The following is a 23,081-nucleotide window of genomic DNA, read 5'->3' on the forward strand; positions in this document are numbered from 1 at the left end:
CACTATGAAATGAAAAGGCAAACACAAAACATTGTAAACAAACATCCTTTCGGTCGGTCTGACGTCAGCCTCAAGTACCTAGGTCTTAGTAGTAGGATTGTTGCAAGTTTTGTTTTCCACATCCCATCCAGGATCGTTAGGTGAAGAAGTTCAAGATAAGCTATTCCTATTGCTATTGAGCCATTTCGGAGCGAAATAGAATGAATGAAGTTGATATGATTCCTGTTTTTTTGACTGATTTTGACTGCCAAAGATGTAGGCTATCATATATAGTTATAGAACGTCCACCTTTGTTTTTAAAAATTCAAATTGGTTTTCTCTCTCTCTCTCTCTCTCTCTCTCTCTCTCTCTCTCTCTCTCTCTCTCTCTCTCTCTCTCTCTCTCTCTCTCTCTCATTGCCCTGCACACACACACCTTTTTCTTTTAGATGGTTCTGGCTGGGGGCTATTTTTACAGTCATTATCTCGTCCAACTCCAACCTTTGCGTTTAGGTCACCCAGCAATATAGGTACACCAAATACTAGAGGTGCCTACATACATGAGCCAGTAAAATGGAGAGAGATATAAAGGGAGTAAATGTGACTCATAATATATTGTGTTGTTCCCTTATGTACTTACTTACTTAATCCTCTTCGGGCCTTGAGGCACATAGGGCATCCACCAGACATCTCCATTTTTTGCGATCGGCTGCTTTTGCGGTGGCTGTATTCCAGGACAGGCTGCTTCCTTTAATTCTTTCTCCATGGTCCTTCGCCAGGTTTCTTTGGGTCTTCCCCGCTTTCTCTTCCCATCTGCTGTCCAGTACAAGGCTGTCTTGGGAAGTGACCCTTTTTCCATTCTGGCCACATGACCCAGCCAACGCCATCTTCTTCTTTTTATTTGGCTATCAATGCTAGTGCAGTCAGCTTTCTTTAATAGATCCACTGTTCTTATTTTTGTAGGCCAAAATAAATTAAAAATTCTTTTTAAACACTTGTTCTGAAAGGCTTCTAGTTTCTGTATTAAGGAGGATGTCATTTTCCAGCTTTCACTTCCATAAAGCAGTACACTTAAAACATTGCTCTTGTATATTTTCAGCTTTGTCTTTCTCATTATTTGCTTTGATTTCCAAAAGTTTTTCAGCATGCCGAAAGCCTGGTTTGCCTTTGGAATTCTGTGCTTGATATCGTGTTCTGCATTTCCGTCGTCTGTTATTTTGGATCCGAGGTAGGAGAACTGTGTTACCTCTTCAATTATATGTTCATCTATCCTAATTTCACTGTCATGTTTTGGATTCACCCTAATATTCACAGTCTTATCGAAATTTATTTTCAGTCCAATTTTCGAGGCGTTCTTGTGTAGTACGTTTAGTTTCTCTGAGGCGTCTCTGTGTGTACTGGAAACTAACGCGATATCATCTGCGTAGTCTATATCTTCCAGAAAGGATGTCAGTGTCCAGCGAATGCCTCTCTTCTTACCATCAATTGTATTTTTCATGAGCCAGTCTAGAGCCAGGATAAACAGAAGTGGGGAGAGTATGCAGCCTTGTTTTACACCAATTGTTACATTAAAGCTGTCTGTTAAATTGTTACCACAGATCACTTGGCATTGGTAGTTGCTGTACATTGCTTTGATTAGGTTGACTATCTTCATCGGTATACCATAATGGCGGAGTATTTTCCACAGGGACTCTCTGTGTAAGCTGTCAAAGGCTTTTTCAAAATCGACAAAAATGGTGTAGAGGGGGCTGTTCCATTCAATGCTTTGCTCCAGGATTTGTCTCAGGGTAAATATGTGGTCACTACATGACTTCCCTTTTCTGAACCCTGCCTGCTCTTTTCTAAGAATGTTTTCAATGTGAGGTGAGATTCTTTTCAGAAGGATTCTATTAAAAATTTTGCTCGTTACGGACAGGAGTGTGATTCCACGCCAGTTAGCACAATTTCCTAGGTCTCCTTTCTTGGCTATTTTATGGATGATGCCTTTCTGCCACTCCTCTGGTATTTCTTCCTTTTCCCAAATGTTGGTGAACAATTTACTGAGAATTTTGGACATTTCTTGCGAGTTCGCTTTAATCATTTCCGCACTGATTTTGTCAATACCTGGGGCCTTGCCATTTTTTTTTTGTTGTATTGCCTCGTGCACCTCATGCTCAGTGATTGGACCAAGATTAACCTCTACGTCCATTTCTGCTTCTGGGATATCTGTGTAAGAAGATGGGTCTGGTCTGTTCAGAAGGTTTGCGAAATATTCTCTCCATCTTTCAATTTTCTCCTTTTCGTCTGTGATGACACTACCATCTTGGGATTTTAATGGTTTCTCTTGACCATAACTTCTGTTTCCCGAGAGCTTTTTTGTGATTTTGTATAGTGTTTGTGTGTCTTGTCTTACAGCTGCATTTTCTGCTTCAGTTGCTAAATTTTCTGCAAAATCTCTTTTGTCTTTCCTTGTGGATTTTTTCACTTCTTTATCCTTCAATGAGTATTTACTGGATAGCCTTTCTTTCAGTCGGGGGGATTTAGCGTTCAGGAGATTTAGTTTGATTTTCTTTGGTTAATGAGCTCCCATGACCTTGCTGATATCCAATTCTCTGTATTGGGTTTATTGTGTCCTAAGTGTTCAGTGGCACTTTCCTGCATGACGTGGTTGAAATCTTGGATTGTCATGTTTGTAATATCTTGTATTGCACTGAATTTGTTTCTTACTGAGATATTGAAATTGTTTTGGATATCTGGGATTTTCAATTTATCTGTGTTGAAACGTTTCTCTTTCTGTTTTGCTATTTTTGTTTTCATCAATTTAGTAGAGATTTTGGCTGTGACAAGATGGTGGTCACTTCCAATGTCTGCCAATCTTCTGACTCTGACATCGTTTAAGCTGCTCTTCCATTTTCTGTTGATAATTATATGGTCTATCTGACTTTCTGTTTTCCCATCTGGTGATTTCCATGTCAATTTGTGTATGTTTTTGTGTGGGAAGAAAGTTCCACCAATAATGAAGTTGTGTTCTTCACAAAATTCTGCCAGTCTGCTTCCATTGTTGTTCAGTACCCCTATGCCCTCCTTTCCAACGGACTGATTTGTTTGTGTATTGCCAACTCTAGCATTAAGGTCTCCGATGATCATGAGCATATCATGTCTTGGAATGTTTTCAACGGCCATTCTTAGAAGAATTTTACGATATTCTAAGAATGTTCCCTTATGTAGGAGACACATTTGGACACGTTTACTCCCTTTATCTTTCTCTCTATATTATAGGTACATCATGCTTTGGACTCTCTTGTACTGTTCGATTTAGCTTATCATAAAAGCTTTATTTCTCGTCCTCACTCTGGTCCTCTTGTGGGGCATAACATACAATTACTGTCAATTTAGCATATTTTGAGTTGAATCTTGCCTCAAGCCATTGTTCTCCCATGCTACCCTTGTTTTTAAAAACACAGAGTATATACAATGTTAACCAATTGGCACATACTGTGTTCTTTAAAAAAAACGGCAGCATTGGCTTCCATTCTAGTAGAATATTTTTTTTCTTTTTTTCTTTTTTATAATAGACGAGCGATGCCCGTTTAAATGTAAAAATAGCCCCGGGAACCATCTTTACGGGACTGTAAAATAGCGTTTTCTTTTTTACTGTCTCCTTTATAATTTGATTTCATTATATAATTTTAAAATAAATATTTCGTCATTGTCTGCGTGTTTTGTCTTTCGCATGACGAATGCCAAAGGCAGAAACGTCGAATATTTGTGTATTGTCCACTTTAAGAGTAAGAGTCATATTTACTCTTTATATTTTCATCACAAACCAAGATTGTTAATGTTAAGAAAGATACTCATGTGTAGTTTATCCCCAAAAATGATTCAGTCGATTTCTCTAGTATGTGAAGGAATTTAAAAGACATCTGATATTATACTTTGTCTCCCTTTTCCCCCCCAAACCAACAGTGAATCATGCCAACCAGGATCTGTCTCTGCACCATGTGTGGCATACCAGCCAGTGGAAAGTCTTTTTTCTGTCAAAGACTGGATCAGAATCTTTCAAATGATTATATAGTTGTTCATGTCAACTATGACAAAATTCTTCTCACTTCAAACACAGACAGCATCCAACTGCATGAAAGCTTGCTTCTGCAACACCAGGATAAGGTTTATATTCCTCACTTTAAACTTTTCATGTGAGATAGCCGTAAGATGATTATTTGGCTGAATGCCATGCTCTGTGGGCTATATAGCAGGACATGTTTATGCATTCAATAATATTCCTGTTCAAGGAGTAATTTCTTTGTTAAGATTAAGATATAATATTTCTTTTCTTTTCCTTTTAATGTGTTTTTTTTTTTAATTTAAAAAATGCTGTTATTGTAAAGGCGATACTGTATTTTGTTGTGAAAAAACAAGATTATGAAATATATCTTTGTAGATAACCCACATTTTATTTAGCTATTTGTTAACTGTATATTATTTTATTGAAAAAAGAAATATCAGGAGACTATTTTGTTAAAGCAGTTGTTGTGAATAATTGCATTATCTTTCCATAGACTCAGACTGAGGGCAGTGTTTTCAAAACATCTCGTCATCAAGTGCTACAGTTGGTGGAAATCATCATTCACAATTTGAAGAAATTTGGGCTTTGGCTGGATTTCAAAAGATTGGATGGACTGGAAAAAATCAACAAGGATATCCAAGAACGTTTTCTGTTCGACTGTCAAAATAGTTTTTCAAACAACCCTGAACATATCAATGACGTCCTTTTTCTTATTGATGATAATTTATACTTCAGCAGTATGCGGTATGAATTTTATAAGCTAGCAAAACAGTGTGAGTTTACCATTTAGACATTTTAAGCCATGAAATATAATGAAATTAGAAGGAAAAAATATTGAGCACTTAGGTCGGATTCTACAGAACATAACGAAATTGCAAAAAAAATAAATATATTTAAACTGTTATTTCTCATATCATATCCATTCTTTTTCCAATATGATAATTTTTTTCTTGTTTGTTTTGTTACAAGGAATCTACATGAGCAAGAAAATGTGTTTTGCAATTTTTTTGTACAGACAATTTATGTTGGTCGAAATCACTTAATCCTGGTTTCGTCATTTACTATCTCTATGAAACAGTATTGAATTACCTAAAACAAATGAGAAAGGCTATTTTGTGTTCCAAATCAGGCTCTTTTCTGTAGAAAATGACAAAATGTGTTATTCTTAAAGAAAGAAGCAATTCCCATCGTCAGTAGAGGAAAAAATAGTTGTTTTTTAAAAAATCTATTTTAGAACCGCTTTCCCCGATGGTAACTTTCTAGGCAAAGTCCACCTAAATTCAAAATAAATCGTTGCAAGTCCAAAATATCTTCAAATTCCGTTGAAAATATAATTAAGCACACAAACAAGGTAAAAAAACGGTTAAAACATTTATCATAGTTTCTATCACAAGACTGTTGCGTGACCTGATTTCAATTGGTTTCGAATCAGGAAAAAATGGAAAAATTTTGAAATAACTGGGCCACAAAATAATAAGGTAAGTCAATTATTATCCGTATAAAGTTGTAATATTTCATGTAAAAACGTTTTTCCCCCGATCCGATTTGTTTTTAAAACTCATTTGATATAAACTCACACGTGTCACGATGATTTCAAACCATGAAACGAGGCGACAACTTTAAGGATGTTTCAATGAGCAAAAATTTAAGTTTGTGTTGAATTGAAATGACTAAAAAATGATTAAATAACAAGAAAGTTAATATTTTGTCCATCACAGTGAGTTATGAGCTTTATTTAATACAAATTAGGGATTTTCATTCTAGAAATAGTTTGAAATCTACAAATCGGGACACTCCTTGTGATTGCACGGGGTAAGCAACGAGTGGCGAAGTGTGTTACTCATGGCACGTTGATTTTTTCAGGAGATGAGCGTGTCGGTAAATTTGAAAGATTTATATTTTGTGAATTTCCTAATTATATTGGTGGGGGGTATAATGATAAACTGGATTTTTTTAGAACTTTTGACAGGAGAATTTTTAAACAGGATTTCAGGATGGTGGTAGTTGACATCATTCTTATACTCATCTATTAACAGCTCTTATAACAGATGATGATAATATGGTGCTACCTGTGCATTGATGTACCTTGTATGTCGCTCTTTGATTTAACTTACCATGCCACTATTTCAGTAAATCTTTACGCTTGTAATTTTCTTCCATAAGCCACCCATTGAATATTTTATTTTTATTTGAACTTAGAATCTGTATAATTGATGAATTCATTCTCCTGCTTACTGCTATATTGAAACAATTACCAGAGAATTCAGCACTGTAGAATATAATATTAATTTTTTATCCATTTTAAGATCGTCGTCCCACAACCCAGAGGACTATCAAATGATGGATTCTACATCATCTGCTACACCAAGAGCGCCTCTGTATCTTTTCTCTAAGGCACAGAGTGTGGCAGATCATATCTGGGACTATATAAATGGAGAAAAAAATAGAGCTGCCCAAAAAGGATTAGAGAGGCCATGTCTTTTTTCATTGATTTTTTCACAAGTATCATTGTTTGTTTTAATAAAAATAATAAAAAATGTTAAACCCTTAAGCAATATCTGTTGTATTCATTTATTTAAATCCTTTTGACAAGTTTAAGGTTTTGTGGAGTTATAATACATCAATTTATTTGGTTAAGGGTGTTTAAATAGGGCCAATCCTCTATAAATATCATATCATGATACTACATGATCCGCCTTAAAATAGTGGGGTATAAAATGGATGATGATAAATCTAAAGAATGAATTCTTTAGATTGGTATAGAGATTTGATGAAATGTCATTTTATGTTGGGAATAACAAAACTATTATCTAGCTATTTTGAAGAAGAAAAAGGAAAAGAAATAGATAATGGAAAATTTGATATAATGTAAGTCGGAATCGAAATCATGTTTTATCTTTCACCACTTTCACCATGCAACATACTTTTATCAAACCATTTTATATGTTCTCTGCAATATGCTCTCACCATGCTTAATTCCTCCAAATCAAAATTGTGATTTGTTAATTTTATAGTAGGTATGGAACAAAAACTGCCTCTAGATGATGCAAAAACCTCATGGCCTATTTTGCCAAAAATCTTTTCACACGACAAATCTTAAACTAGACTTTTTTTCAGTTTTTTAAATGTAAAATTCTTCCTAAATATAACTAAGCAAAATGATGATGATAATGATGTAATCATTAGTACTGATCAGAGATTGAAATTACCAGCTATGTATTTAAAGCATTTCTCAAATCACCAATGAGCTTAACATTTATTATCCACTTATCTATTTATTGCTTTTCTCAAGTCCCACCCAGTCTATTTCTCTGGTTTGCAAGAAATCAAATAGTTGCATTTTATAGTGTTTGCATATTTTATAAATATTCATCTTTTTTCCTCCTTATTTTAAGTGTGTTCTTTCTAATTCCATTTCTTCAGATGAAACAGGCTTTTGTGAAATTTACATGTATTCCTCGAAAGAAGATGCCCTAGAGAGAAATAAAACGAGAAAGGGAAAAGAGTTTGTCAGTGAAGCTGTCATTCTGAATATGACTGAAAAGTTGGAACCTCCAAATCCAGCAAAATTTCACTGGGAAAAATACAGTATGAGGGTGACTACAGATCAAATGACAGATGTGTAAGTTGGCATCTATGTATTTATATTGAATATTACTTTCATACCTTGAAGAAATTCCACTACAGGATCTTTTCTAATTCCATAATCCTAGACAACAAAACATAACGCAGTGAAAAACTCTCATGAGTAACGATGCAGTTTATCTTCTTCTTGCGAATAATTGAGGGATTCTCTATTCATTAAAATAAATAAATGAATTTGGAAGGAAAAAGGAGAAAGTTCATGCAAAAGCTGCTGCAAAATTGATTTCTGAATTGCTAATGACCTAAATAGTTCAGTAGTATGTCAGTTAGATGAAACTGACTTCACTGAGGAGAGGGGGGGGGGGGGGGGCTTTTTCTCTCTCTCCCCCTTCCCCCCACCCCCCGAAAAAGAAGAAGAAAGAAACTTAAAAGCACATCATCCCCCAGGTGTGTTTTTTATTTCGACTCCCATATTGCATGTTAGTTATTATAACTGTAATGATTGCATATTGAAGGGTGCCAAAGGCAATTATTTTTTATTGCCGGTCTCTTTGAAGACCTTATCAACAAGAAATTATTTAGGAAGAGCTCTCCAATAAATTTTATTACTTCTTGATAGCACTTTGCAGATACATTGGCAGCAATTACTCATTACTCTCAATAATGTATTGCATTGTGCAACTTCTCTGCATAATTAGCCAATATTGGTCGAAGAAAGATCAAGAGTGAGCTTTTTGATGAAGTAATTTATTGGCTACAACTCGAATTTTTTATTATTGAACTCAAAGTACCTCAGATATAGTACAAATAAATGGTCATCATAAATTTTCAGTTCAATATTTAATTGAATGAGAACTGATGACAAGTCAAAATAACTTAGAAGGAATGCAGAACTAGCTTTTGCTTTTTGATGATTTGATAACTTTTGGTAACCATTGCTTTAAGTAAATTGAGCAAGATGGCAAGGCATGACAATTTAGAGGAGGCAAAATCAATAATGAGAAGAAAGAAAGGCAGACCAGCAAAAAAGTGGGAGAACAAGAAAGAATGGCTAGGGAAGACTGTAGCTAAGGCTGAAGGGATAGCAACGAAGAGAGGAGAGTTACAAAAACGTGTGTGGGAGGCTAAAGCTGGACAGTGTTGCCGACTTGATGATAAACTATAATTTGCCTTATTAACGGCGAAGAATGATTGAACATCCAGCTTTTCCTGCCAGGACGCCTAACTGGAATGGTCTCATAATATGATTAAGCCACTAAGCTGCTTTCATCCTGAAATGGATTCCTTCAAATACATTTGAGTGATTAAGTTTATGTTTATGTTTTTAAGGGTTTTACGGCGATTGCAACACATTAAGGTCATATTAGCCCCGGTAAAAAGGAAGAAAATGGGATAGTAAAAAGTTCTAGAATTACAATTAAAGCATCCAAGAATAAGGCAGACAAAGAGGAATTGGTTCAAATAGGGAACAGATATAGATTCCAAGAGCACACTATCAGTGTACTTAGTTTGAGATCACCTAAATTCTCATCCAGACACAAGCACAGGTCCCCACTAAGAGGAATACACTCAAATGTTTACAAATCATATATAATACATAAACAAAACATAATACAGTGCATAATAGAGAGATGATTTACAAGGAAAAAAATATCATCTTCCAAAAGTAACTAACTTTTGACTCTTTCCCTCCCAGCCAGGGCCAGGACAAAACCAAGTAATCTCATTCCAAGACAAAGACAGGAAGCATGTTGGAAAACAGACATAGGGGGATAGAAGACACAGTATGTACCTCCCTGCCCACTATGGGAGGTCAGGAACCCCACCCAGTGAGTGATTAAATGCTCATATGTGTAAATCAAGCTGAATTTTTCTTCTCCTTTTTGTTTATTCCAGTATCCACCCAATGATTAAAGAAGCCTTTGAAAATCCAGTTCAACCAATTTCTCAATTAAATGAAGAAGAACTTGCATTGAGTCGTGCTGTATGTTCTAAAAACCTCATTCACCAAGCTGATCTTATTCTCCGTCAATGTGTGGCTAATGTGATAGCTCAAGGTAGGTTTATATTAGACAATGTGACAGGGCGAGTATGATTTTATGTTTCGATGCCTCGATCTCTCATGTGAGCTGGAGAGATCATTTGCTGTATGTTCTGTTTCCCTTTATCTATTATATCTTCCACAAGGCTTTGTAACCTTGTCTGGAGTGAGACCTTTTGGTTACCATTTGCTTTGTCCAAAAAAATCTTCAGGTATGACCCCCCCCCCCCCCCCCCCTCCTCTCTCTTTCTTCCTAAACCATTTGATAGCCAGTCATATGTTATGCGACACTGTAATTTTATTACCATTTTAATGTATTCTCTATGAGATTCAGTGCTATTTTATGTCTAGGAATTTTAGATGATCCCAGACTAAGCACAAAGATATATTACTCTTGGAACCTATTTCTGTTTTCTCATTGAACTAGTAATTTGTCTCAGCCTTTTCAATGCACTATGAGTGCTGACTTACTATTTTTTTAACTCTCCAATTATCTTTCCTGTTTCTGAACTGATATAAATTTTTTTAAAGCCTAAAAAAACAAACTAATGATTTTATTTCTTTGATTTGGTTTTCATTTATGCAGGGAAAAGGGATTCCCAGGACGTGAGATCACTCAGCAAACAAGCCATGGAAGTGAAGTATTACATTTTAAACGCCCTTAAAAGTGGATTCCTAAAAATTCCACACGAGGAGTCAGTAACAACTATACACGATGCTTCAAAAGGTGAAAACTGTGATTTATACAAATATTTTAATACATTATTCAGTGAAAAATTAAAAGCCACACATTGATTTAATTCGTACTTGTCTTTCTTTTTTCTTGAATTATAAATTGGTCGGAAATAAATGGATAACATTTATTTAATGTCTTATTCACTTATTTTTGATCAAATCGATTTAATATTTGACATCATTTTTCAAACCAATTTGTCCTTTAACCTATAAAATATTTTTCTATGGTATTCAAGGTAATACAATTTTTGGGCTCGTTTTCTTACTTGTTTTTAGGGTTTAATAGCGCTTGCACCACTATTAGGTCATTTCAGCGCCAATGAAAAGGAATGTGATAGAGGAAGAGTTGTAGATCAACAACACCAAAGAAAAAGCAAGACATAGGGAACTAGCTCAAATAGAGAACAGAAGATTCCTTGATTTTGACATTACCTAAAATTCCCACCAGGACACTAGCAAAGGATCCCGCTATAAAGAATACTCTCAAAGTACTAGATGTTGTTTAACCAAAAACTAGAGGTCCTAAATGAGCCAATAAAATGGAGAGAAAGATAAAGGGAGTAAATTGACTCATATATAAGGGAACAACACAAAACAAATGATGTTTCGGCCTTTGGCCTTTTTCAAGTAAACACGAAACGTCGTTTGTTTTGTGTTATCCCCTTATTTATGAGTCACATTTACTCCCTTTATCTTTCTCTCCATTTTAGATGTTTGTTTTGTTTTTAAGGGTTGTACAGTGCTTGAGACACTGTTAGGTTATTTCAGTACCAGTAAAAAGGAAGATGATAGAGGAAAATTTGTACAGGCATCAGAAAAAAGCAAGACAAAGGGGACTGGTTCAAATGGGGAACAGAAGGTTCCACGAGCAATCTATCAATGTGCCTGTTTTGACATTATCTAAAAGTCTCATAAAGGCACAAGCAAAGCATCCAGCTATGAAGGATTCACTCAAATGTCGACAAAGTACCTTATAATTAAAACCAATAACTATAATTATAATATTACATAACAGGTGATTTACAAGGGGTTTTATGGCGCTTATCCACCCATCATGGGAGGTCAAAAGATCCCACTAAAAAAAAAGGGGGATACACTCAAATACAGTAAAATTACTTTAAACCGAAAGAAGCTAAACCGAAAAATACCTTAAACCGCAAAGAATTTAATAAATTGTACTAGTTTCTTCATTATCTTTGTACTAATTCTTACGATGAACCAAAAAACTTCTAAGCAGGACTTTCTTTAAACCGAAATAACTTGAGAGCACCTTATCCTTTTCTCTCTCTATTTTCCTTCAAAAATTCGGGAAGGTGGCCAGACGTAATAATGCCCGGCGATATTAAACTAAGAGCATAAGTATAAGATGAGGGTGAGGGGTAGGCAAACACTTCAATCACTGCACTTGGGCTTGGCCAACAATACAATCGCACAGACTGGAAAAGGAAGACAATGGGTGACTGGTAGGCGAAAAATGAGGAAAGAGGGGGAGTTGGGTTGTAGAATCACGTAAGCGAGATGTTCTCGCTAGTGTGTTGATGCTTTGGAACTGACTGGATTTTCAAAACAATAGGGGGGGGGGGGGGGGGGGGAAGGTCTATGTAATTAGGCCTTTGAACCTAATGGCTTTTCAACAAAAGAGGGATGTGTAGTAGACAGCTTAGCATTGACACCCCTTTTCATTTCCATTTCACTTCACCTCTGAGTAGCTGCGCATCATTCATTATCAATTATCACACAAGACTTTTCGATCTTAGTTTAGCTTTACATTTTACTAAAAGATGTCTAAAAGAAAGCACTGTGCTTACACAGGGTTTAAAATCAAAATACTATGTGAAGTCGATGAAAAAAAAAGTTAATCAAGACAGAGATATGTAAAAAACACGGTATCACGAACTCACTCTTTCACCAATTTTGAATGGAAAACGAAAACCCCCAAAAATATTTTTAAAACACACAAAAAAAAAAAAAATTATAATAATAATTTTTTTAATGGTTACGAAGACGGCATTTTTTCAACAACTCCATTTAATGGGAAACCCGTGATGCAATTAAATGAGCAAATTCCTTAAATAGTTACTACTCTTGAAAAACATTGCAAAACGGGAACTTGCTTTAAACCAAAATGTCTTTAAACCGAAATGGTTTAGAAGGTCCCCAAAATTTCGGTTTAAAGTAATTCTACTGTAGTTAAAAACCAAAAAAATAAAAACCTTATTACATAATACATAACTAAGAGATAATTTACAAGATAAAAAAAATACATGAGTTCTGATAACTCTCATTTTAATTTTTCCTCCAGGCAGGTCTCATTCCTGAACAAGGAAAAAAAAAAGCTAAATTGAAAAGACAACTTATATAGGAATAGTCATAGGGGAATATAAAAGATATGAAGGGTGTTGACCACGGCCACCTTTAATATAGGTCTACCACTACCAGCAAAATAAGCTGGCCTTCCAGTTTGCGAGCATTCGTCACAGTGGTTTGCCATAGTGACACACAGCATGATACTTTTACATTGTGCCCACTTTTTTGGCTGTAGTCAAGAAAGTGATGGTGTTGACCAATGAGGAACCCACTGACCCAGGACATCAGTAATTATGTTTATGTATGTTTTTAAGGATTTTACAGCGCTTGCGGCACATTTAGGTCATACCTGTGCCAGTAAAAGGGAGAAAATGGGATAGTAAAAGAATTCTAGAATTACAATCATAAAACCCAAGAAAAAGTAAAACAAAGGAGAATATGTTGAAATAGGGAACAGATCTTGCAGATTCCAAAAGCATACCATCAATACACTTAGTTTGAGATCATCTAAACTGGATCCCATAAGAGGAACAGACTCGAACGTTTACAAGATGTGTTCAAAACAAAAATATTACTTGAGGAAAAAGTAAGACAAAGGGGAATGGTACAAATAGGGAACATATATAGATTTCAAGTGCACACTATCAGTATACTTAGTTTGTGATCCCCTAAAAGTCTCACCAAGATACCAGCACAAGATCCCACTAACAGGAATACACTCAAATGTTTACAAATCATATGTTTTTTTTTTAAAAACTACATAATGGAGAGATGATTTACAAGGAAAAGATATCATCTCCCACAATAATAACTATACATTCGACTGTTTCCCTCCCAGCCAAGGTCAGGACAAAACTAAGTAATCTTATTCCAAGACAAAGGCAGAAAATTCAAAAAGCAATTAGAAAAGAGATACAGGGGGATAAAAGTCACAAGTACCTCCCTGCCCACTATGGGAGGTCGGGAACCCCACCCAGGCCACTTCAGTATAGATCTACCAGCAAGTTAAGCTGGCTGTCCTGTGGTATGACACTCGCTTTTGGATCGGAAGGTGCTGTACTGAGTACGAGCCTCGCTCGGCGCATAGTTGAGTCCGTGGAAAAGGCTCTTTACTCACATTTCCTCACTGTACTCAGGTGTAAAACGATTACCCGGCCGTTAACAGAGTTGTCTGTCTGTAAAAATTGTAATATCGCCTTACAGGTCTCATGTCTCGTTCTACATGTTACATGTTGCTGTTTGTCAGGGACCCTTTGTAAAGCACTTTGAGTGGATATTGTTCTATATAAAAGCTCAAGTTCATTTTATTTTTTTAAATCTGGAGGGCCCGCTTTTTGGCTGGTTGTTATATAGTCAGGATAGCGATGGTGTTGACAGATGGGGAACTTACTGACCCAGGACATAAGTAATTGTTATGTTTTTATTTTTCAGGTCTGTATCTAATGCGTCTTGAATGAATGAATAATCCTGGTAGTCATAATTTTACATCACATTTTATTTCAACAAAATAGACAACCAAACTATATGGCAATCCTTTCTCACTTATCCAGCAGTAAATGTTAAATCCAACAATTCCACAATTTATACATATATATTTTCTTTTTCAAATTGATAACGAGCAATAACCAATGTAGTATCTTGAGATATAAACTTGTACATAATGGGTAGCATGGACATATTTACTTTTAAACTTTCAGCAAATGAAACTGATACACCCAAAATATTTATATGTTAATCTTTTTGTATCTTAGACAAAGCAATATTATATTCGACCAAAATCCTTAAAAATAAAAATAATTGAAAAACAAAAGAAGATAAATACATACTCCCACCCAATCCCTAACTGCCTGCAGTCGACATAAAATAGTTGAGCTCAAAGCTCCAAAGCATCCAAGGTTGAAAAAAGTTATAGCGGAGTTATAGCGCTATATAAGTTTTCAGCATTATTATTATTATTATTATTTACTTTGAAAAAAAAACGAACAAATTATAATAAAAATTCTTATATATTTTACAAGAATAAGAAAATATTTTCAACATACATTAAAGAAAATAATGTCAACATAAAATTACAATAGAACATATAATCTGTCCTTCCAGGAAAATGCACTGCATCCGCATATGCCTTCCGCGTGTCTTCACTGCATATTTCGTCAAAAAATTATTTTTTTTAAAAAATAGGAATTTTGGTAATTAAGTCAAAAAATCATCTGGTTTACAATTTCTGGATGACAAAGTGCGGAGAAAAACATAACGATGTACATATGCTTGAACATGTACTGTTACACTAATACGACTATTTCAATTAGATTATTATTTGGGATGTGAGTAATCAGGTACCCTAACAATATTTTGATATTTTGCAATGCAACGGTGAACTATCTCATCCAAAATAACTTCCTCAATTCTGTTGTGGACAGGTTTGTCAATTTGGCATTTTTAAATACCAAATTATAAAAATTTAGCATTTGTTAAAGCCGAAAAATTGGTTTGGCATTTCCGCATTTATTTTCAAATTACCTACTACACAGATAAATCTACACAAATTTTTTAAAAAGCACAAATTTTCACCCTTAAACTGACAATACGAGGTGAATTTAATAATTGGGGAACTATGTTATGGCCGCAGGATAAGAAAATTAAGTTTACTTCAACTTTTATGTGCATTTTAGCAGAAAATGTGACGCTTAGAGAAGTTTGGCATTTTTCTGTGACATTGTACATTTTTTGCAAAATTAATCTAGATTCAGCGACTGGGCAGTTCTTGAAGTCAACATTTGGTCTTCTGTTCCAGGACTGTTTGGAAGTTTGTGACAGCTTTGCTTTTGACATCATTATTGAGGCTTCAGATCATGATGGAAGTAAAATAGAAAACCTGACAAGGACATACATCACAAGTAGTTTGACGTTCCCTCCTCATCTTTGGGCCAGCACAAAAGTACAGAAAAAGACAACGACAAATAGATGTGAATCGTTCCATAAACACATGAAGTCTTATTATATGTTGCACACCCACCAATACTTGAACTAATTGAACGACTGCAAGATATCAGGGAAGAAATCGAATTCAAACAGCACTCAAACAACTCCAAAAATTCAAACTCTCAAGACAGAAAAAGAAGAGAATGGATATTATCGCTCAAGACTCCAAGTCTGGACTGATAACAAGACTTCAATACATTCAGTTGATCTGTAACATTTCACTGTCAACAACTCTGTATGTACAATTGCTGATGCTGGAATTCAACAATGATTTTACATGCCATTTTACATTTTATCAGCATTCATCTTTAAAACATTAAACATTTCTAATGCTGCCTCAAAGCAACAGACAGTCCCAAGCCTGTTAAAATGCAGAGGGGAAATGTTTAAGTTTAAGTTTGAAAAAAAAAATATTCAGAGTGCCCCAACTATCTATCTTATAAATCGACAGCAGATTAAAAGGGTGAACTATTCAAAATGACCATCAATACTAGAGGGGGGCAAAACAGATTGCTCTAAATGTCACACGACGGCTTTCTCTGATCTCATGTCCGACACCCTCTCAGGCAGCCGTAGGTTTTTGAGTGAGCAAAATTTGAATTCTGAAACTAATTTTCTCCATATTTTTAAATTTTAAATTTTGTCCTCCCCTAGTTATCTTTTGTTGTTGGTCTTCTTCTTGCTTTCAAACTTATGTATTTATTGCTTGTTTATTGTAATATTTTATTATTACTATTCCGTTCAAGACATGAATAAATATGTACGAATCGCTTGCAACAACACAACAAATCTTGGCATTTTTTGGGCATAATTTCCCTTTTTAAGGGACATTTTTGCGGCATGAATGAGCAGGGTGGGGGAGGGGAACGACATTTTCCTGGAGGATCAGTATAATGAGCGAGTGACAACACATATTTTGAATTACACAAAGTCAGATACACATGTACAACATACTTATGTGAAGCAATCATCAGCAAGATGAGAACAGAAACGAGGGACTAGAGAATGGGGGTGGGAAAGAAAGATTCAATAAAGATTTAAATGCACTTTCTTAAAGCCACATGCACCAAAAAGAAAACAAAAATTAATTACAGTAGAGCACAATTATTGCGAACACTCTTGAAACGAATTGGCAGAAATAAACACATGGAAGCTTTATAAAGCACAAGTAGGCAATATCCCATAGTTTTAAAAAACATATATGAGGCATTGTTTTCGTGAAATTTGCCATAAAAATCCTCCAACACTGTTATTTGGAAAAACAAAGGAGAAAAAACGTTTTCATCAGTATCTATGGGTTAAATAATGAAAAATAAACTGATGACCTGGCACCAAATCATAGTAGTTATAGCTTTTTAAAGTGTCGAAAAAATGTGATCAAAGCTTATACGTTGTCCACACTGTTTGGAACATTTGAGGAATTATTTCTACTATTTAATAGGATCACCAGTTTTTGGTTTATTTGCATTATTTAACTGGTGAAAACAATTTTTTTCTTTAGTTTTTCCAAATAACATTAAATAAATCTGACCTGTTAGCAAAGCTTCATATTCACTATCTCTTACTTTCTTAACCCAAGACACGAATAGTTTAGCACAAGATGTCTGAGTTTCATGTTAAAAAAATGTATAATCTTTAAGTTAAAACAAAACCATTTTATAAGGCATGTCTTTAAACCCAACATGTCATTGGCCAGTCTGTTGCTTACTATTTCAATAACATTATAATGTGTATAGCAATCAAGAAATAATCACCTCATGAGTAAGCATACCAACATTTTATCCACCTATGTTTAATACCGCTATAACAAGCCACCCCCTCCCAATCCAACGTGTAGGCATCATCAAGCAACTCGCAAACATTTTCAGTATTTTTATTCATTTACCAATTTGCTATTGCTGTTTAATCTCAATCAGGGAATGTTAGAAAACGTCAATCAGTATGCCTACAAGCAAAGGAAGCACAAAGTAAAGCCTTTTTAAAAAAGTTTTTATTTGCATAAATATATGTCTGTTTGTTTTCAAGGGTTTTATGGCTCTTGCCACACACTTAGGTCACATCAGCACCAGTAAATAGAAGAAAATGGAATAGTCAAAATATTCTAGATTTACAATCAAAGCACCCAATAAAAAGTAAGACAAAGGAGAATTGGTTCAAATAGGGAACAGATGTAGATTCCAAGAGCACGCCATCAATGTACTTAGTTTGAGATCACCTTAAAGTTTCATCCAGACACCAACACAGGACCCCACTAAGAGGAACACACTCAAATATTTACAGAATACATAAAACACATAACAGAGAGATGATTTACAGGAAAAAAAATATCATCTCCCAAAGCTATAACTATACATTTGGCTGTTTCCCTCCCAGTCAAGGATTCCATCCAGGGCTGGGACAAAATTAAGTAATCTAATTCCAAGACAAAGACAGAAAGCAACTTGGAAAACAGATATAAAGGGACAAAAGACACAGCAAGTAACCTCCTGCCCACCATGGGAGGTCAAAGGACCCTGCCCAAGCATGAATATGTTTTAAAATGATCTGATAACTTATCATTTGAATAATGATTGTTCGATTTTTCAAGTGAGCAGAGCAAAGGCAATCAGTTTTGCAAAGAAATTGGTGGAGCGCGTCGTGTTTATGCATGCATGTATCTTTTTTTTTTAAGGGAAGGGGAAGAAAGAAAGAAAGAGAGAGAGGGAGAGGGAGAGAGGTGGTGGGGGAAGAGAGATATAGATAGATAGAGAGAGAGAGAGATAGAGAGAGAGAGAGAGAGAGAGAGAGAGAGAGGGAGGGGGTATGTTGGGTGAGGCAGAGGGAAAGAAAGGCACTGGGCACGAAGAATGGATGCAAAAATGTAATGGGAATGAAATAATTTTATGCGAGAGGTCGAATGAAATAAATAACTACTGGCACAACGAATTTTATTCTCTGTCTAGACTTGTTCAATATATCTGTGCTCAACTGTAATTGAGTTTTCTCAACAGATAATGCCAACAAATTTCAATGGGTCATAGGTAGGTAATACAAAAAGCGAAATGCGAGATTCCTTCACTAATCACATGAGACCATGTTTCATTTTGTATTTGATCCTTGCTGCAGCTAGCATGGCTTGTTTGCGTTCAGCAAATGAAAGTTGACGATTTGCTGCATTGTTCTCAAACTTTTTTGCCTTGAATGACATGTTTGACTGAAATAAAATTGAAAGCAACCTATGAGAAAAGTTCATTTCATAATGTAAAACATAAATTATTAAACACAAGATTAAAAAAAAAATCAAAAGAAAAACTGCATTAAACCACCAAGTTTATGACAAGATGAAATTTGGGAGTGTAAATTCGATGGTGACAAATTTCTTTTATCATGGAAATAATACAGTTTGTGGTCATAATAACCCAGGGCAATAACTGGGGGTGGTATAACAAGATTACATTGTGTAACAATCCTGTTTCGTTTATAGGTGTGGAATAAAGTAAGATGGGAAGTATCATTTCAAATACAAAATAATAACAAGCAAATAAAGATATCTTTGACTATTTTCCTCCTGGGTAAGGATCTCATACCAGCCCGATGACAGAATGCGACGTTGAGAGTCAAAACAAATACAGAGAGATAGAAGACACTTTTCATTCCAGACTTGTAAATGACATATATAACAGTAATTTTTATGAAAAGTTAATTCGGTATGTTTAGAAGGATATACAAAATCGTCTCTGTGAAAAAAATAATTGACACATCAAGGTCTTACAAATATGACTTACCTCTGGTGGAGGACATGGATTGGAATACTGAACAGATTCTACCTTTCCTTCTAAAATATTGGTGATAGTCAAATCAACATCTTTTGTCTTTTCTGGAGAATGGAATTTCAAGAGATATAGCTTTAATATATATAACAATTATACAATTATTTGCGTGAACTCAAAGTAAAAAAATATATTTGAAAGAGTATCCACCTGAATCAAGAATGAAACATTTAGTCTAATTCAACAATGTTATCAAAGAAAAATCTTTAAAAATATTGTTCTTTATAATCTATCCATCCCTAAAGGACTATGACACTGCATCCTGATTGCTGTACTTATGCAGTATCAAAGAGACGCTCTATTACTCTACTATTTTTATTGGATTTTTATTTGGGATGTGAGTAATCAGATACTTTTACTTTGCAAAGCTGAATCGTCTCACCCAAAATTATCTCCTTGATTTTGTTGTGAAAACTGTTTCATTTGTGAGAGTTCCCTTCTGTTTGTTCACCACTTCTATCTCTCTTGTACTTTCATGCGATGCTCACATTAACCATTAAATCTGAAACAATGGACCAACCACACACATGTTTGGGGGAACATGTTGTTCTGCACAATTTGTAACGATGTACTGAACCATGAAAGAAAGTCTTTTGTGGACCAGCACAAGACATCTGCCTAGTACCAGGCAAGACAACAGGCTATGTGGTCTTGTGGTATGTCACTCACTTTCGGATCAGAAGGTCCCGGGTTCGAGCTTCGTGCTCTGCGCATAGTTGAGTCCTTGGAAAAGGCTCTTTACTCACTTTCTCTCACCATACTCAGGTGTAAAATGAGTACCTGGCCGTTAACAGTGTTGTCTTTGTCCGAAAAATTGTAATATCGCCTAACAGGCGGCATGTCTCGTCTTACATGTTAAATGTTGCTGTTGACCAGGGACCCCTTGTAAAGCGCTTTGAGCACATTGAGTGGATGTTGCGCTATATAAAGCTCAATCTTATTATTTTTATTTATTTACTAACACAGATGCAAATGCAAACAGGCTATCAGCAGAATAATAAAAAACAATAACGGCCTGTGGTGGTGTGACTATGTCAATCCGCCCTACATCGTCTCTGCAATATTCTCTTCAAAGCATGTATTCTACAACCAGTGGACTACTCACTTAAATCTGAAGTAATGGCTTGTTGGGAGAAATCAGGAAAGACTTCTCGGACTTGCATAACCATTTTATTAAAATCATCAAGTTCCCCAGATGTCAATGTTGATATTGAACTCGTCATCTGTGTTGATGAGGATGAAGGCGATTGAGAAGATGGATTAATTTTCTGCTCAGCGATAGGAGTCTCAATTTCTTCACCTGCAGAGAATAAAATTGAAAAAAAAAAAAAAAGGGATAAATGAGAAGTTCAACGACTTTTGTGACACTCAACAGCCATGTCTGCCAGACCTGCTACAAGAAAAATGTATAGAATCCACATTTCCTTCACACAAAAATAAATGTTTTATCCTCAGACACACAAACACAAAAAAAAAAAACAAAAAAAAAACGTAACAAATACAAACAAAAAACAACTAGTTATTGCAGCAGGAGAAAAATAAAAATTAACCGTTCCATGGACTTACTTCGTTGTAATGACCTGCTTTTGGAATATTCTATAACATCATGGTGAGAGTGATCTGAAGTGTTGACACCCATACTTTTTGCCATATTGGTTTGAACTCGAGAACTGAACGCTGCCCTGCTCTCAGTCAACTTCCTCTCTGTAACTGGTAAATACCTAATAAAAAGGACAAAATTCAACATGTCATAGAGCAGTGGTTAAAAATTCACTTTAAAATATATTTGGCACATGATGAAGCTCGGTCTGATTTGGAATATGGGTTCATTTCATCCTATACTTTATATTTTATTGGGCAGAGATGAAGGAATAGTGGTGGTCAATCCTTTTTATAAATGTAATATTGCTCCTTCTAAATAAAATGTAGTTAGGAGTTGTATTGTTGGAAAAGGAAGTCTTACTCTTTGGCAGAACATTGATCAAAACAACCCACCATGTTGATCACATCACTGATAATTACATAAATCTAATTGGGCCTGTTTTGTCAGAGGATCACTCTGGGATATAATGTGCTCAGAGGAACTAAATTTAAACATTTTGATTGTAATGCTGATAGTAAAAATCACTTTCTTGACAAGAATGTTATTTTTAACGTATAAGATTTATCAAGCTTATCAAATGGTATAATACATATCAAAAGCCCGTCAATAGAGGCACACATTATGTTAAATAACTAATACTCATGTCACTTACTTGATTGTGAAAAGAGTAAATGGTAATACCAGGCACCAGAAAATGTCCTCAGCTGTACTGCTTTGGAATGTTGACTGTTGATTACATAAAAGAAAGTAAATCTTTCAGACAAAACAAAAAAATGCATGAACAATCTGGACACCAATATGAATTTGTGTTACTATCATTCCATCAGCTCTGAGAATGTGATATGCTAAATCTTAGTTTTGTCAGAAATCTTTAGAGTTGCGTAATATTCAATTCAATGCAATAGTATTCTTTTTATAACGAGATAATGCTTAATTCCCCAAGGGAGACAATGAGATTTGTTTGGATTATGAAATTCTAATTTTCAATTATGCAGTTTTTTTTTTCTGTTTCTATACAGTTCAACTTCTTACTTTGAAGAGAAACATTTCAAATAAAGTATGAAAGCAGACTTAATCATTTGCTCTGTTTACTCGATTGTTGAAGTAAATATAAAGTCAATTTCCATTATCAGGTCTAATGAGCAATAACTAAAGCAACATAATAAGATGATTATAATTTTACTTTAGCCATGGTATCTACTCCGAAGTTGCAAACTGATATAAATTATGTAACTTACCACTGATATATCAAATAGAAATCTGCTTGTCTGGATCGTTACCTGGGGTGAAAAAAAAATTAAATAAAGCAACAAATATTTCACAAACATCTTTTCCAAAACATATATAATATAAACAGCTTACATACTGAATTGTGATATAACCTAAAAAAAAAATACATCATAAAGAAATGCCTCATACATCTCAAGGCTATGTTTATTTTTAAATTGATAAAGAGAAAGCAGACATGCCTACCCTGTCGCACGGCTTTGAGGAATCAGAATCATGAAAATGAGAAATTTTGACCAAAAATGAGGAAACCATTAAGCATATGCAGCAAATCAATTGTTTACCCCTGCTGTTTCAATGCGTTTTTACTTTTCTTTATATATAGATCAACAATTTACCATCACAAGAGTCAAATAACACTTCAAAATCCTTTAAATTAGTTAGCTTTCATTTTCAACGTTTTCATGACTTAGAGGTGCTCAGGAATTCTGAAACTGAAGCTAAAATTTTGTAAAATACGCATTTTGTTTTCACAAAGTATAAATAGTATAACTGGAATGATGTGTTTAAGGACACAAATATTCAACTGACCACTATCAACATCACCAATAATATTCCTACAGATCACCTTGTGATACTACTTCTACCTAACACAACTAATTATTTGAGATTTGAACATCTGTAAAATATTGACATATCTGCCTACTTGAAAATTTCAAATTCAGTAAGAAATACAAAATTCATCAGTAATTAATGGTCGAATTTCAGT

At 34.9% G+C, this 23,081-nt stretch overlaps 2 protein-coding genes across 5 annotated transcripts in view; one reads left to right on the forward strand and one right to left on the reverse strand.

Moving 5' to 3' along the window:
- Positions 1-6: 6 nt before the first annotated feature.
- On the forward strand, positions 7-10,449 carry LOC144964893 (L-seryl-tRNA(Sec) kinase-like). Of its 2 annotated transcripts, none has more exons than XM_078899625.1 (6): positions 7-140; positions 3,924-4,124; positions 4,517-4,796; positions 7,447-7,645; positions 9,505-9,665; positions 10,236-10,449. In XM_078899625.1, exons 2-6 carry the CDS (start codon positions 3,930-3,932, stop codon positions 10,442-10,444), a joined length of 1,044 nt encoding a protein of 347 aa, XP_078755751.1. In that variant the 5' UTR covers positions 7-140; positions 3,924-3,929; the 3' UTR covers positions 10,445-10,449. The 2 variants fall into 2 exon arrangements, with proteins under 2 accessions (XP_078755751.1, XP_078755750.1); XM_078899624.1 differs by having other exon boundaries at positions 47-255.
- A 3,719-nt stretch (positions 10,450-14,168) lies between these two features.
- LOC144964894 (lipid droplet-regulating VLDL assembly factor AUP1-like) overlaps positions 14,169-23,081 on the reverse strand; it is a 43,333-nt gene continuing 34,420 nt past the window's right edge. For all 3 annotated transcript variants that reach the window (XM_078899626.1, XM_078899628.1, XM_078899627.1), the window contains exons 7-12: positions 22,324-22,365; positions 21,738-21,811; positions 21,049-21,203; positions 20,588-20,782; positions 19,438-19,529; positions 14,169-18,866 (exon numbers count right to left, since the gene is read on the reverse strand). In XM_078899626.1, the coding sequence (XP_078755752.1) occupies positions 18,735-18,866; positions 19,438-19,529; positions 20,588-20,782; positions 21,049-21,203; positions 21,738-21,811; positions 22,324-22,365 (690 nt within the window). In that variant the 3' untranslated portion in view covers positions 14,169-18,734. The remainder of the gene's footprint in view (positions 18,867-19,437; positions 19,530-20,587; positions 20,783-21,048; positions 21,204-21,737; positions 21,812-22,323; positions 22,366-23,081) is intronic.

The sequence above is a fragment of the Berghia stephanieae genome, chromosome 2, assembly GCF_034508935.2.
Source record: "Berghia stephanieae isolate SIO BIC M18660-M18661 chromosome 2, UCSD_Bste_1.3, whole genome shotgun sequence".
Lineage (NCBI taxonomy): Eukaryota > Metazoa > Mollusca > Gastropoda > Nudibranchia > Aeolidiidae > Berghia > Berghia stephanieae.